This window comes from Nerophis lumbriciformis, linkage group LG24, assembly GCF_033978685.3.
Source record: "Nerophis lumbriciformis linkage group LG24, RoL_Nlum_v2.1, whole genome shotgun sequence".
NCBI lineage: Eukaryota > Metazoa > Chordata > Actinopteri > Syngnathiformes > Syngnathidae > Nerophis > Nerophis lumbriciformis.
The window spans coordinates 14,048,884-14,065,334 of record NC_084571.2 but is presented as its reverse complement, the minus strand read 5'-3'; the positions used below and the strand labels follow the sequence as shown (position 1 = coordinate 14,065,334).

The following is a 16,451-nucleotide window of genomic DNA, read 5'->3' as shown; positions in this document are numbered from 1 at the left end:
CTCTTCGGGCTGTGGCCGGCCGGGCCCCATGGGGACAGGCCCGGCCACCAGGTGCTCGCCATCGTGCCCCAACTCCGGGCCTGGCTACAGAGGGGGGCCCCGGTGACCCGCGTCCGGGCGAGGGAAATCTGAATCCTTGTTGTTTCATTCCCATAGAAGTCTTCGAGCTGCTCTTTGTCTGATCCCTCACCTAGGACCTGCTTGTCTTGGGAGACCCTACCAGGGGGCATGGAAGCCCCCGGACGGACAACATAGCTCCTAGGATCATTGGGACACGCAAACTCCTCTACCACGGTAAGGTGGCAGCTTAGAGAGGAGGGGCCCATACTAATTACCCTAATTTCCAATACTTTTTCCCTATGCTTTGATCCCTGCGGCTTGTATATAGATTTTTCTTCGCTGACGGCCATAATGAAAATGATTTTAAAAAAACAGGCATTTTATTGTTTGTGCTTTTGGACGGGTTTGCTCGCCACATGTAATTCCTGTTTAGACTGAGCTTTCAATATAAAGCACTTCTAGCCGTCCATAGCGTTCTACGCGTATGGATTCTTCATTCATCACTCCGGGCAACATTTGTAAGTTTTACACTTTGCCATCAACTCAATTTTATAACAGTTTATGGATTTAATACTTGTAAGAACCCTGAAATATTGTGAACATTTAAATAAAAACAATTGTGGGAACAAGATGGCTGATATAATTTCCTCCTGGATGTTACAGAAAGTATGAGAATGTGTGAGCTGCTGCCAGCTCTTCTTTACTTATATAATCACCTCAAATGTGTCAAGATATTTACACAAAAGTGTGGATTTTGGCAGAGAGATCTTTTCTGTCGCCTTCATGTCCGTCTCTGTCGCGTTGTTACATTTGACGGAATGACAATACATGAAACTTGTGGCGCTCCCCTAATGAGACCACGCTTTGAGGGTTGCCGACGGAGGCGCCTCGAGCCACTCCAGCGCTCCAAACACAAAAACCGGACTGGGAAAACACCAGAAAAGAAGGACACTGGAATTCCCGACCAAAAAAAATTAAAGTTTTGACAGGTAAGCAGAGAAGACGTACTTTAAGGTGTCCTCTTGAAAGAAAAATGTAAATAGATTTTTTCTAAAAACACATTTTTTAAATTTAATTATTGAAAATGAATTTCAAATCAGAATAAATATGATTTTTTGTGCATCCTAACATGATATTAGATTCATATCGGTATGGGCCTATACTCAAAGTTGCAACATCGCCATGGTAACGGAAGGTAAAAAGTATCATAATATGTATATCTGGTACTGACCATCCTCTAAAATATGTATCTGGTACTAAGGCTGCAGCTAACGATTATTTTTCTATCGATTAATCTATAGATTATTTTTTCGATTAATCGGTTAATCCATAGATTATTTTTTTCGATTAATCTATAGATTATTTTTCCTTTTACCGATTATTTTTTTTATTTAAAATGAAGATGAAAAAATAAATGTTGGCCAGTTTTTTCAAAAGGCATGACTTTTATTTACAAAAAAAAAAGTATGGCCACTCAGTCAACATTGACAACAACATGACAAAATATTCTGTAACAATGTAAACATTTAAAACTTTTAACATTTAACAAAATTAAAAGTAGCTTATTTGCTTTTTAATGTGCAAATATAAAAGTAAACATCCAGTGCAAATCTTAATATTCTGCAATAGGATAAGCATTTCTAAAGTAAAAGTATTGCTTATTTTACTTTAAAATGTGCAAAAATAAAGATAAACATCCAATACAAAAAAGTGCAAAACAAAATATTCTGTAACAGTGTAAACATTTCAACAAAAGTAAATGTATTGCTTATTTTGCTTAATAACACAACAATGATAGTATGATTAAAGTGAAAGTTAATTGTTCGTTTGTACATAGTATATGTAACTGTTAATGTTGTAAAAGGTATTTGCACAACTAATTAACGTTAGCGTTAAAGAGGAGCGCGTCTTTGTAAACACTGAACAGGCACGCCAAACGCGCCTCTCAGAGCGAAACAGTGTTTTAGTTTATGAATTTACAACGCAGATACAAATGACACATTCATGATTTTGTGTAATGATGACAACGTATACTCACACGGACGATTGACTAGTTGATGGTGATGGCAAGAACGCTGTCGGGTGTTTTCTTTTCAAATGTTCGTTCATAGCCGTTGTGCTGCTATGATAGGCCATTTCCGCTCGACACAGTGTGCATACAACAACTGTCAAGTGTTTTGCTTTTTTCGCTGTGCTTATCCCACACTTGAAGGGATGTACCAATGCTGAATGTGGCTTCTGGATTTCACTCAAAAGACCAGACCGTAGTTACTTTTTCCTTTTATTTTCCTTTAGTTTGCAACAGTTTTTCCAACGAAGAAACAGCTTCTTTTTTCTTCTTTAGTCTTTTTAGCAGTCTTTAGCAGTGTTAATAGACTTTAGTTTCTTTAGCTGTCATTAGCTGTCTTTAGTAGCCTTTAGTAGCCTTTAGCTTCTTTAGTAGGTGAAAAACCTTTAAGGACAAAACACCACAAGATTAACATGCTGTAAAAAATCAATCAATTATCAATCCCATAATTTACAACTATTAATTAGGCTATCAAACTCTTAACCATTAAACAAGTGCAAGAAAATGGACACATCTTTTCCCTTTAAGTTAAAACAGATTTTAAATAAATTGTCTCAACATAAATGCACCAAGATACATATAAAATACATTTAAACCCAGAAACACAATAGATAAATGCAACAGAAAACCCAATATGCAAATACATAAATACCTAACCAATTAACCACCTATTTAGATACATATTTAAAATCCATATTCAATATAAATATATTATTAATTTAGCAGTGAAACACTCAATCTTAAACGCTGTCTACTGGTAGAAAAATGCCCCTTTTTCTATGCACTCACCAGCAGCCAATGATCCAACACAGTTAAATGCAACACTTTAAATTGAGCGACTTCACCCTCCTGATGAAGCAAACTGCTCCAACATTTATCAAACTAAGCAAAGAATATCAACACTAAACAACAGTTACATAACACACTGTGTGTATTTAGCCTCCAGACTAAGCACGCTACATGCACACAACTCCCCCCCCCAATCTCACCAGCGCAACAGGTGCGCCACACCCACGAAGAGAAATATTAAATCTTACATACTTTTGGCACAACTCTGGGTTATCTGTAATGAACTAAACCTTTTTCCACTCTGCGCTGGCGTCTTTTGTACTCCTTGATTTGACAAAGCTGTCTAATTACTGGGCTCGCGCACCAGCAGATGAGACAGGAGCGCGTCGCGTTATACCTGCGCGTGAACGTAAACTGATCGGCTCTGATTTTATAAGCCGACTGGCCGAAATAATGCCGAATTATATACATTTCCTGGGGTTGCCTAGGTGAATAGGGATGCGGATGTGCTCTAAGATAAAATATAATTTTATTAAGTGGGGTTTGGCTGGTTGCTAAACAGCCACGGTTGCGAGCTCGCGCGTCAGCTGACGAGACAGCTGTTCACCGCTACAACCGTTTATTGAAATACTCCCACACTTTTGACGACTTTTGGCGTGCTTTTTTTCCCTCGCTCGCACCGCTCGCATCATCTGCTTTGCGCTCCGCCATGACGGCAGTGTGACGTCACGTAAATATGCGACGCGTCGAAGCATAAAAACGGCGTCGACGTATTTACGTAACCGATGACGTCGACTACGTCGACGCGTCGTTTCAGCCTTATATGGTACTGACCATGGTCTGGAAAACATATCTGGTACTGACCATGGTCTGGAATATATATCTGGTACTGACTATGGTCTGGAATATATATCTGGTACTGACCATGGACTGGAACATATACAGTATCTGCTACTTAGCATGGTATGGAATATATATATGGTACTGACCATGGTCTGGAATATATATCTGGTACTGACCATGATCTGGAATATACATCTGGTACTGACCATCGTCTAAAATATATATCTGGTACTGACCATGGTCTGGAAAACATATCTGGTACTGACCATGGTCTGGAATATATATCTGGTACTGACCACGGTCTGGAATATATACAGTATCTGCTACTTACCATGGTATGGAATATATATATGGTACTGACCATGGTCTGGAATATATATCTGGTACTGACCATGATCTGGAATATACATCTGGTACTGACCATGGTCTAGATGGAATATGTATCTGGTACTGACCACGGTCTGGAATATATATCCGGTACTGACCATGGTCTGGAATACATATCTGGTACTGACCATGGTCTGGAATACATATCTGGTACTGACCATGGTCTGGAATATATATCTGGTACTGACCATGGTCTAGATGGATTATGTATCTGGTACTGACCATGGTTTAAATGGAATTAGTATCTGGTACTGACCATAGATGGAATTAGTATCTGGTACTGACCATGGTCTGGACTATATATCTAGTACTGACCATGGCTTGGAATATGTATCTGGTACTGACCATGGTCTAGATGGAATTAGTATCTGGTACTGACCATGGTCTGGAATACATATCTGGTACTGACCATGGTCTGAAATATATATCTGGTACTGACCATGGTCTAGATGGAATATGTATCTGGTACTGACCATGGTCTAGATGGAATTAGTATCTGGCACTGACCATAGATGGAATATTTATCTGGTACTGACCATGGTCTGGACTATATATCTAGTACTGACCATTGTCTGGAATATGTATCTGGTACTGACCATGGTCTAGATGGAATTAGTATCTGGTACTGACCATGGTCTGGAATACATACAGTATCTGGTACTGACCATGGTCTAGATGGAATTAGTATCTGGTACTGACCATGGTCTGGAATACATACAGTATCTGGTACTGACCATGGTCTAGATGGAATATGTATCTGGTACTGACCATGGTCTAGATGGAATATGTATCTGGTACTGACCATGGTCTGGAATATATATCTGGTACTGACCATGGCCTGGAATACATATCTGGTACTGACCATGGTATGGAATATATATCTTGTACTGACCATGGTCTGGAAGGTGGAGTGCAGCTGAGTCAGGAAGGGAGGTTTCCCGGAGAGCGCCAAGACCCTCTTCTCCACCATGGTACATTCCACATCGTCGTCCTGGATCACCACGTCCTTCTTCAGGATCTTCACAGCGTACAAATCCTCCGTTCCTTTACGCTCTGCCAGCATCACCTGGAAGAGATTATGCATTATTATGTCATATATTATATTGCAAGGACACATTTTAGTAAGCAATGATGCATTATTATGTCATATATTATATTGCAAGGACACATATTAGGAAGAGATGATGCATTATTATGTCATATATTATATTGCAAGGACACATATTAGGAAGAGATGATGCATTATTATGTCATATATTATATTGCAAGGACACATATTAGGAAGAGATGATGCATTATTATGTCATATATTATATTGCAAGGACACAAAAAATAAACATAAAAAAGTGGAATAAAAGAGCAAACAGGAGAAATGTAACGAGAAAAAGTTGCAATGTTGACTCTAATAAGTTTTTTTTTTTCAAACCGTCATTGCTCCAAAAATAATAATGAATCAAAATCATTGTTGTTATGAATTATTGATCTAATCAAGGCTCCAAATAAATCGAAAAATCCAATTTGAAATATTTACGGGGAAAATATTGCATATTTTGTGTGTTTGCCATATGAAAACATTTTGTGTAACAAAAAGGGGATAAAAAAAATCAATCTATCAATCAAAGTTTATTTATATAGCCCTTAATCACAAGTGTCTCAAAGGGCTGCACAAGCCACGACAATGAAAAAACAAACAAAAAAAAACAACAACTTAAAATCGACAAATAGATCTGAGTTTGATGGACTTAAGTGTTAAAAACATGTATATAACTTATTTTTTAACCCTTTTGCATCCCCTACAATGTTAGTGGGATTTTGTTTTTAAACTGTCATTGTTCAAAAATAATGATGAACCAAAATCAATGTTGTTATGAATTATTGATCTATTCAAGGCTCCAATTACTTACATCAAATATTCCACAGGGGAAAATATTGAATATGTTGTGTTTTCCATAAAAAAAGAAAAGTTTTCCTTTACAAAAAGGTCATAAAACAAACAAACAAAAAAATAAAAAATAAAAAAAGGATAATTGACAGATAGATCTGAAATTGATCTGAAGGCTTAAGTGTTAAAAGTAAAATGAAAAAAAAAAATAAAAAAATAAAAAAAATAAAATAAAATAAATAAATAAATAAATTAAAAAAAAAAAAAAAAAAAAATATATATATATATATATATATATATATGTATATATATATATATATATATATATATATATATATATATATATATACCTTTTTTTTAACACTTTAATGAGTGAACCCTTTTGGATAACCAATAATTTTAGTGTGTTTTGTTTAAAAAATATATATAAATAATAATAAGAATTAACTTATTTTTTACCATTTTGCATCCCCTACAATGTTAGTAGGATTTTGTATTTAAACTGTCATTGTTCAAAAATAATGATGAATCAAAATCAATATTGTTATGAATTATTGATCTATTCAAAACGCCAATTACTTACATCAAATATTCCACAGCGAAAAATATTGAATAGTTTGTGTGTTTTCCATTAAAAAGCAAAGTTTTATTTGACAATAAGAGGATAAAACTAACAAAAAAAAGTAACCTAAAAAAAAATAATAAAAACTTATAATTAACAGATAGATCTTAAATTGGACTGGAGATTTAAGTGCTGAAAAGAAAAGGAAAAATATATGACTTGACTTGATTTTTTAAATGTTTTATTTTGAAAGGAAGCAAGAATATTAAATATATGGTGTGTTCCTGAGAAGGCTAATTGAGTCTGGAGACCTCGGTAAAGGATATTTAATCACTTTATTTTTCTAAATAATAAAACCTTTGAATATGTTTCCATTGAAAGAAAAGATCTGTGGGGGAAAAAAGGTCAAATAAAGCAGATACTTTCTTCACTGACTTAGTGAGGTCACACCCATTGCACACGTCATGATGCAGAGGACATGAGAAAATGTGCTGTTTATGCCTCATGAATATTCAGCTATGATAATACTTATTACATTTTGGCTCCTACAGGGAGTAATGCTGCACAGATGGACACACCTGCAGTGTGTGTGTGTGTATGTGTGTGTGTGTGTGTGTATGTGTGTGTGTGTGTGTGTGTGTGTGTGTGTGTGTGTGTGTGTGTGTGTGTGTGTGTGTTAAGGTCAGCCACAGTTGGAGAGCATCTGATCTTCAGCATGAAAAGTTCAGAGTTAAGTGGGATGGTGTGCAGGGACCAAAGTGTCTTCCAACTAACTCCATCTGGCCTGAGAGAGATTCCCAAGAAGACGACAAGACAAAGTTTCATGTTTGAGGACCACAATTTGACTTCTCAGCTCACGTTTAGTTAGGTCTGCACGACCATATATGTGTTTTATACACTCTGTAGTCCCGAAAATATACAAACCCCGAAACCAGTGAAGTTGGCACGTTGTGTAAATGGTAAATAAAAACAGAATACAATGATTTGCAAATCCTTTTCAACTTATATTCAATTGAATAGACTGCAAAGACAAGATATTTAATGTTCACACTGAGAAACTTATTTTTTATTGCAAATAATCATTAACTTAGAATTTAATGGCAACAACACATTGCAAAAAAGTTGTCACAGGGACATTTTTACCACTGTGTTACATGACCTTTCCTTTTAACAACACTCAGTAAACGTTTGGGAACTGAGGAGACCAATTTTTGAAGCTTTTCAGGTGGAATTATTTCCCATTCTTGCTTGATGAAAAGCTTAAGTTGTTTAACAGTCCGGGGGTCTCCATTGTGGTATTTTAGGCTTCATAATGCGCCACACATTTTCAATGGGAGCCAGGTCTGGACTAAAGGCAGGCCAGTCTAGTACCCGCACTCTTTTACTATGAAGCCAAGCTGTTGTAACACGTGGCTTGGCATTGTCTTGCTGAAATAAGCAGGGGCATCCATGATAACGTTGCTGGGATGGCAACATATGTTGCTCCAAAACCTGTATGTACCTTTCAGCATTAATGGTGCCTTCACAGATGTGTAAGTTACCCATGCCTTGGGCACTAATACACCCACATACCATCACAGATGCTGGCTTTTCAACTTTGCGCCTAGAACAATCCGGATGGTTCTTTTCCTCTTTCTTCTGGAGGACACAACGTCCACAGTTTCCAAAAACAATTTGAAATGTGGACTTGTCAGACCACAGAACACTTTTCCACTTTGCATAAGTCCATCTTAGATGAGCTCGGGCCCAGCAAAGCGTTTCTGGGTGTTGTTGATAAATGGCTTAGGCTTTGCATTGTATAGTTTTAACTTGCACTTACAGATGCAGCAACCAACTGTAGTTACTGACAGTGGTTTTCCGAAGTGTTCCTGAGCCCATGTGGTGATATCCTTTACACACTGATGTCACTTTTTGATGCAGTACCGCCTGAGGGATCGAAGCTCCGTAATATCATTGCTTACGTGCAGTGATTTGTCCTGATTCTCTGAAATGTTTTATGATATTACGGACCGTAGATGGTGAAATCCCTAAATTCCTTGCAATATCTCGTTGAAAATTTGTTGTTAAACTGTTCAACAATTTGCTCAGACATTTGTTGACAAAGTGGTGACCCTCGCCCCATCCTTGTTTGTGAATGACTGAGCATTTCATAGAAGCTGCTTTTATACCCAATCATGGCACCCACCTGTTCCCAATTAGCCTGTTCACCTGTGGGATGTTCCAAATAAGTGTTTGATGAGCATTCCTCAACTTTCTTAGTCTTCTTTGCCACTTGCGCCAGCTTTTTTTAACCATGTTACAGGCATCAAATTCCAAATGAGCTAATAGTTGCAAAAATTAACAAAGTTTCTCAGTGTGAACATTAAATATCTTGTCTTTGCAGTCTATTCAATTGAATATAAGTTGAAAAGGATTTGTAAATCATTGTATTCTGTTTTTATTTACCATTTACACAACGTGCCAACTTCACTGCTTTTGGGTTTTGTATAATATATAGGCAAAGCAGAGCAGTCAGCAGCTCACACATTCTCATACTTTCTGTAACATCCAGGAAGAAATGATGTCGGCCATCTTGAAAAATGCCCTAACTATAATTAACGTGAAAAATACTTTTTATTCAAATGTTTGCAATATTTCAGGGTTCAAACCTTACAATTTATCAAACCCACAAACTGATATAAATGACATATTTTGATGGCAAATTTTTATTCAAATGTTCGCAATATTTCAGGGTTCAATTTTATGCCCAATTTGTATTCAAATATTCGCAATATTTCAAAGTCAAATGTTATGCCGAATTTTCATTCAAATGTTCCCAATATTTCAGAGTTCAATTTGATGCCAATTTTTTATTCAGATGTTGCAATATTTCAGGGTTCAAACCTTACAATGTATTAAACCCACAAACTGATATAAATGACATATTTTGATGCCACATTTTGACCACTTTTTTCATTTTTTATGTAAATGTTGATGCTCCTCGTGGACACGTGTGACAAAGGTGTTTTTTCCCTGCATTAGCGTCACATAAAAACATGACGTCGCTATGTGTCTTAAAAAATAATGTAAAAAAAACAACAACAAAAACGACGTAAAACCTAGTCCGCGTCTTTATCTGCCTATCTTGTTTTTGTGAGCGTGGCCACCTGCGTGCACAGCAGATACTCATCAACCCCAAACCCACCCCCCCACCGACCGCCTCAGCTCTCCAGCACCGGTAGACTTTCCCATGCTTGGCCCTTGCAGTCACGTATATCTCCTTCGCTTTGGCTCCACTCACTCTCCCTGTGAGATCGCGACGCTCCATCTGTTTACCGACGTACAATCTTCATGTTTAAACAACTTTTACTGCGGATGAGATCAAAAATCGGTTATCAAGCTTCTTGGCTAGAAATAAAAAAATGCATCGGTCGATCGCTAAGCTCGGCTAATTCTAACACACACACAATAATGAACATAACATTGTTATTTTTGGACATGGTGTGCCTAATGAATTGTCCCGCGTGTGTTTTCCATGCATTCCGGGGATGCTGGACTTTTGACGCACCACAGCGGCTGCTTGTTGCCATGGAAACAGGCATCTAAAGCGCAGTCTGTCACTTTGTCCCCTCGCTGCCGTCCTCCATTCCCCTTCCATTCTGACATCTTCCAAGGCGTGTCTCTGCTTCTCATTCATCTCACTTCATTCAGTCCCGTCTTTTAAATTCATTCACGTCGACGTTTGTCTCTGCTCTTTCATCACGCTTTGTCACATCCTTCTTTGTCTCCATCTGTCTTTGTCTACCTGCACGCCATCTCTTTCCACTTTCATCTTTATCTTCCCCCTTCTCTTCTCAAGCCGTGATGCTCCACATATTCAACTGTTCCACTTACACACTTGAGTGTAAACACTAACCTATTTACTACGAACAGTAGGAGTAATTATAGTTACTTGGCCAAAAATGACTCTTTAATGAGATGACATCATCAAGAACGTGATGAAGAATGTAAACGACAAGGTGGTAAAACATGTCTTCTGCTATTGATAATATCTTAAAACTGAAATACAAACCCCAAAACAAGTGAAGTTGGCACGTTGTGTAAATGGTAAATAAAAACAAAGACAAGATATTTAATGTTCGAACTGGAAAACGTTGTTGTTTTTTGCAAATTTGAGCTCATTTGGAATTTGATGCCTGCAACATGTTTCAAAAATACTGGCACAAGTGGCAAAAAAGACTGAGAAAGTTGAGGAATGCTCAACAAACACTTATTTGGAACATCCCACAGGTGAACAGGCTAATTGACAACAGGTGGGTGCCATGATTGGGTATAAAAGCAGATTCCATGAAATGCTCAGTCATTCACAAACAAGGATGGGGCGAGGGTCACCACTTTGTCAACAAATGCCTGAGCAAATTGTTTAAGAACAACATTTCTCAACCAGCTATTGCAAGGAATTTAGGGATTTCACCATCTACGGTCCGTAATATCATTGAAAGGTTCAGAGAAATCACTGTACGTAAGCAGCAAGGCAGAAAACCAACATTGAATGCCTGTGACCTTCGATCCCTCAGGCGGTACTGCATCAAAAACTGACATCAGTGTGTAAAGGATATCACCACATGGGCTCAGGAACACTTCAGAAAACCGCTGTCAGTAACTACTGTTTGTCGCTACATCTGTAAGTGCAAGTTAAAACTCTACTGTGCAAAGCCAAAGCCATTTATCAACAACACCCAGAAACGCCACCGGCTTCGCTGGGCCCGAGCTCGTCTAAGATGGACTGATGCAAAGTGGAAAAGTGTTTCAATTGTTTTTGGAAACTGTGGATGTTGTGTCCTCCGGAACAAAGAGGAAAAGAACCATCCGGATTGTTCTAGGCGCAAAGTTGAAAAGCCAGCATCTGTGATGATATGGGTGTGTATTAGTGCCCAAGGCATGGGTAACTTACACATCTGTGAAGGTACCATTAATGCTGAAAGGTACGTACAGGTTTTGGAGCAACATATGTTGCCATGCAAGCAACGTTATCATGGACGGCCCTGCTTATTTCAGCAAGACAATGCCAAGCCACGTGTTACAACAGCGGACTGTTGAACAACTTAAGCTGTACATCAAGCAAGAATGGGAAAGAATTCCACCTGAAAAGCTTCAAAAATGTTCCAAAACGTTTACTGAGTGTTGTTAAAAGGAAAGGCCATGTAACACAGTGGTGAAAATGCCCCTGTGACAACTTTTTTGCAATGTGTTGCTGCCATTAAATTCTAAGTTAATGAATATTTGAAAAAAAAAAAAAAAAAGAAGTTTCTGAGTTCAAACATTAAATATCTTGTCTTTGCAGTCTATTCAATTGAATATAAGTTGAAAAGGATTTGTAAATCATTGTATTCTCTTTTTATTTACCATTTACACAACGTGCCAACTTCACTGGTTTTGTGTTTTGTATGTCATGAAAAACCCGTATTGATCAGCTGCAAATATAGAACATCCAAGTCAAGTATTGCTAATTTAAAGTATCAGTAGAGTGGAAAGAATAACAAGTTGACTTTATATGTTTATTTGTGTTTTATTGTATCCATTAAAACATATTTAATTGTATTTACAATCCGCAAAGTATGTGAAAATACCGTCTAAAATGTCACAAATTCTGTCGGCCATTTTGAACATTCCTATTTTCGGAGAGTCACGTCACTGTAGTCACACTTCAGCACTCTGACCATATTATTAGATCAGTCATACTGGAAATACACAAACATTGTAAAGAGATGTGGTGTTCATCATTCACAATCTTTATGTAAGACAAGAACACATATGCTTTTATTTTGTTATGCATTCTAAATGGTAAAATAAATATCCAACAATTGAGTCAACAGATGGAGGGTCCTCTCATTATACTCAACAAAACATCCAGAAAGTGCCAACAATACTGCATTAACCAGTTGTGACCTGAAAATGAACCAAATATGAGTGACATTGTTATTACAAGCTCTAACGCAGACGGACTATTTTAGCGGTGCATTGATAGCACACTATAAATTAGCGGCTGCTTCTGCTTGGTCTCAAACTAGATTATAATTCATGCATCTCTCACCCGCTAGTAGACAAATGTGGCCGTGGACCGACAGTCTGGTCCACTTTCACATCCCTCGAGGTGGCGAAATAAACCCCAAAAGACGCTTCATGCAGGAACTTTTTTGAACCCTTCATGAGGATTGTGATTGAATCTTCATCTAAACGGAATTACGTGAGCGTCCCGTCAGTCGACATCCCAGCGAGAGTGGAAATATTACAGTAAGTGTTTGTTTTATGATGGTTAGTGTGTATGTTTAGCACCTAGCAATGCTGCTAATGCTATAGTGTAAAAAAAAAAAACGACATCCGTTTAGCACTCGGCTTCAAAAATGTATTGTCATCCTCTTTGTGTTCGGGCTCAAAAATATAAGGTTCTGGATCGTAATTGTTCCCAAAGTAATCATTGTTGGCTCTCACAAAGTCTGCTTGATGAGCATTGTTGTTGATGGGGAAGGGATCTGTAGCTCCTCCTCTACGTCACGGATCACCTGACTGGTTTCCTCATTAGCTCTCAAAATGGATCGAGAATCTCCGTGAGATTGATACTATTGTGATCATATCTATTTACTCGCAAATTCTGGCAGACTTTTGATGTCTTAAATCGGATATACTGTTTATGATAATAACCTCAATATAGAGTATGGCTCTGAATACACACAAGTATAAAAGAAGCTGACCTTGCCAAAGCTGCCTTTCCCCAGCACCATCAGGAAGTTGAAGTCGGACAGTTTCATGCGGTCTTGGTTACCGTTGGAGTCGAAGCGAGCCGCGTTCGCCGATTTCCCTTCAGTGTTCTTGCTCGGCCCGATCTTGGCTCTCTGAATCACCAAGACACAAAAGACATGAGAAGGGGATTAGTCTCAACATTTCATCACCAGAGGACAAACAAAGGTCATTAAAGGATGATTTGGATGTCTCTGATGAGTTCTTCCACAGTGTAAAATACTAAGATTCTGACTTGGGGACTTTGAAAGTGTAAGTCATTTTAATGAAGATCATGATGCAGTAAGTTGTATGATGCGGACACATTTGTTACTGGATAATTTCTCATTCACTTCTGCCTTGGAGACTTTGTATGTGTAAGTAATATGCAACTATAATTATTTGATACTTGTTTGTATTGACAAATGTCACCTTTAATTGTTCAATGATTATTATGTATGTCTAGCTGCAGGACTGCTTGTATCGCACATTATATCACACACAAGTAAACACTCTGCAGGACTGCTTGCATCGCACATGATATTGCACACAAGTAAACACTCTGCAGGACTGCTCGTATAGCTGATGATATCACACACACAAGTAAACACTCTGCAGGACTGCTTGTATTGCATATGATATCACAACCAAGTAAACACTCTGCAGGATTGCTTGTATCGCATATGATATCACACACAAGTAAACACTCTGCAGGACTGCTTGTATCGCACATGATATCACACACACGAGTAAACACTCTGCAGAACTGCTTGTATCGCACATGATATTGCACACAAGTAAACACTCTGCAGGACTGCTCGTATAGCTGATGATATCACAACCAAGTAAACACTCTGCAGGATTGCTTATATTGCATATGATATCACAACCAAGTAAACACTCTGCAGGATTGCTTGTATCGCATATGATATCACACACAAGTAAACACTCTGCAGGACTGCTTGTATCGCACATGATATCACACACACACACACACACGAGTAAACACTCTGCAGGACTGCTTGTATCGCACATGATATCACACACAAGTAAATACGTTGCAGGAGTGCTTGTATCGCATATTATATCACACACAAGTAAACATTCTGCAGGACTGCTTGTATCGCATATGATATCACACACAAACAAACACTCTGCATGACTGCTTGTATTGCACATGATATCAAACACACAAGTAAACATTTTGCAGTACTGCTTGTATTGCACATGATATCAAACACAAGTAAACACTCTGCAGGACTGCTTGCATCGCACATGATATTGCACACAAGTAAACACTCTGCAGGACTGCTCGTATCGCAGATGATATCACAACCAAGTAAACACTCTGCAGGATTGCTTGTATCACATATGATATCACACACACAAGTAAACACTCTGCAGGACTGCTTGTATCGCACATGATATCACATACACAAGTAAAAACTCTGCAGGGCTGCTTGTATCGCATATGATATCACAACCAAGTAAACACTCTGCAGGATTGCTTGTATCGCATATGATATCACAAACAAGTGAACACTCTGCAGGACTACTTTTATCGCACATGATATCACACGCAAGTAAAAACTCTGCAGGACTGATTGTATCGCATATGATATCACAACCAAGTAAACACTCTGCAGGATTGCTTGTATCGCATATAATATCACACACAAGTGAACACTCTGCAGGACTACTTGTATCGCACATGATATCACACATAAGTTAACACTCAGCAGGACTGCTTGTATCGCACATGATATCACACACAAGTAAACACGCTGCAGGACTGCCTGTATCACACATGATATCACACACAAGTAAACACGCTGCAGGACTGTTTGTATCGCAAATGATATCACACATTTGACATGTAAGCTGATATCAAACCAGTATTTGATATCAATATGGGATGAAGACAACCACATGTTTACTTCAGTTAAACGTGTGCATGTAAATATGACACATGATGACATAAGATGGACATAATAACAAAATACAGTAACAAAAGCACCACCCGCCATTCACTTTTACCCTTGAGTTTGTACGCGTGTGTGTGTGTGTGTGTGTGTGTGTGTGTGTGTGTGTGTGTGTGTGTGTGTGTGTGTGTGTGTGTGTGAGGTATCCCCCATCATGGGAATGCGTCCCACAGCAGGGTGGAGAACCCTAACCCTGGGAGATAAAGAGACATAAGCTGGCAGGAGGACACAGAAGTGATCAGCAGGAGACACACTGAGGAGGTGGACCACACACACACACACACACACACACACACACACATATTTACAGTAGACGGCACAGAAACTATGATATCACACGATAAGTGAAAACCCATTTTACATATTAGCTATAATATAAAGTGCATAAATGTTGTAGATGAACATGATCTGTTCATAATTAAAGTTTGCACACGCAATACTGCTGCCTCACTAATAGCAGTACACATGTAAATACTGTACATCATTTATTATAATACTGTACATCATTATTATGATACTGTACATAATTTATTATGATACTGTACATCATTTATTATAATACTGTACATCATTTATTATAACACTGTACATCATTTAATATGATACTGTACATCATTTATTATGATACTGTACATATTTTTTTATAATACTGTACATAATTTATTATGATACCGTACATGATTCATTATAATACTGTACAACATTTATCATGATACTGTACATCATTTATTATAATATTGTACAACATTTATTATGATACTGTACATTATTATAATACTGTACAACATTTATCATGATACTTTACATAATTTATTATAATACTGTACAACATTTATTATGATACTGTACATAATTTATTATAATACTGTACATTTATTATGATACTGTACATTATTTATTATGATACTGTACATAATTTATTATAATATTGTACATAATTTAATATGATACCGTACATCATTTATTATACAACTGTACAACATTTATTATTATACTGGACATCATTTATTATGATACTGTTCATTGTTTATTATATAACACTGTACATCGTGTATTATGATACTTTACATCATTTATTATAATACTGTACATAGTTTATTATAATACTGTACATAATTTAGT

The 16,451-nt window shown here is 37.5% G+C and overlaps 1 protein-coding gene across 2 annotated transcripts in view; it reads right to left on the bottom strand.

The window, feature by feature from the left end:
- The window catches only part of prkcbb (protein kinase C, beta b), a 282,211-nt gene that overhangs the window by 84,794 nt on the left and 180,966 nt on the right, over window positions 1-16,451 (bottom strand). For both annotated transcript variants that reach the window (XM_061981613.1, XM_061981612.1), the window contains exons 9-10: window positions 13,323-13,463; window positions 5,040-5,213 (exon numbers count right to left, since the gene is read on the bottom strand). In XM_061981613.1, coding sequence (XP_061837597.1) covers window positions 5,040-5,213; window positions 13,323-13,463 — 315 coding nt within the window. The remainder of the gene's footprint in view (window positions 1-5,039; window positions 5,214-13,322; window positions 13,464-16,451) is intronic.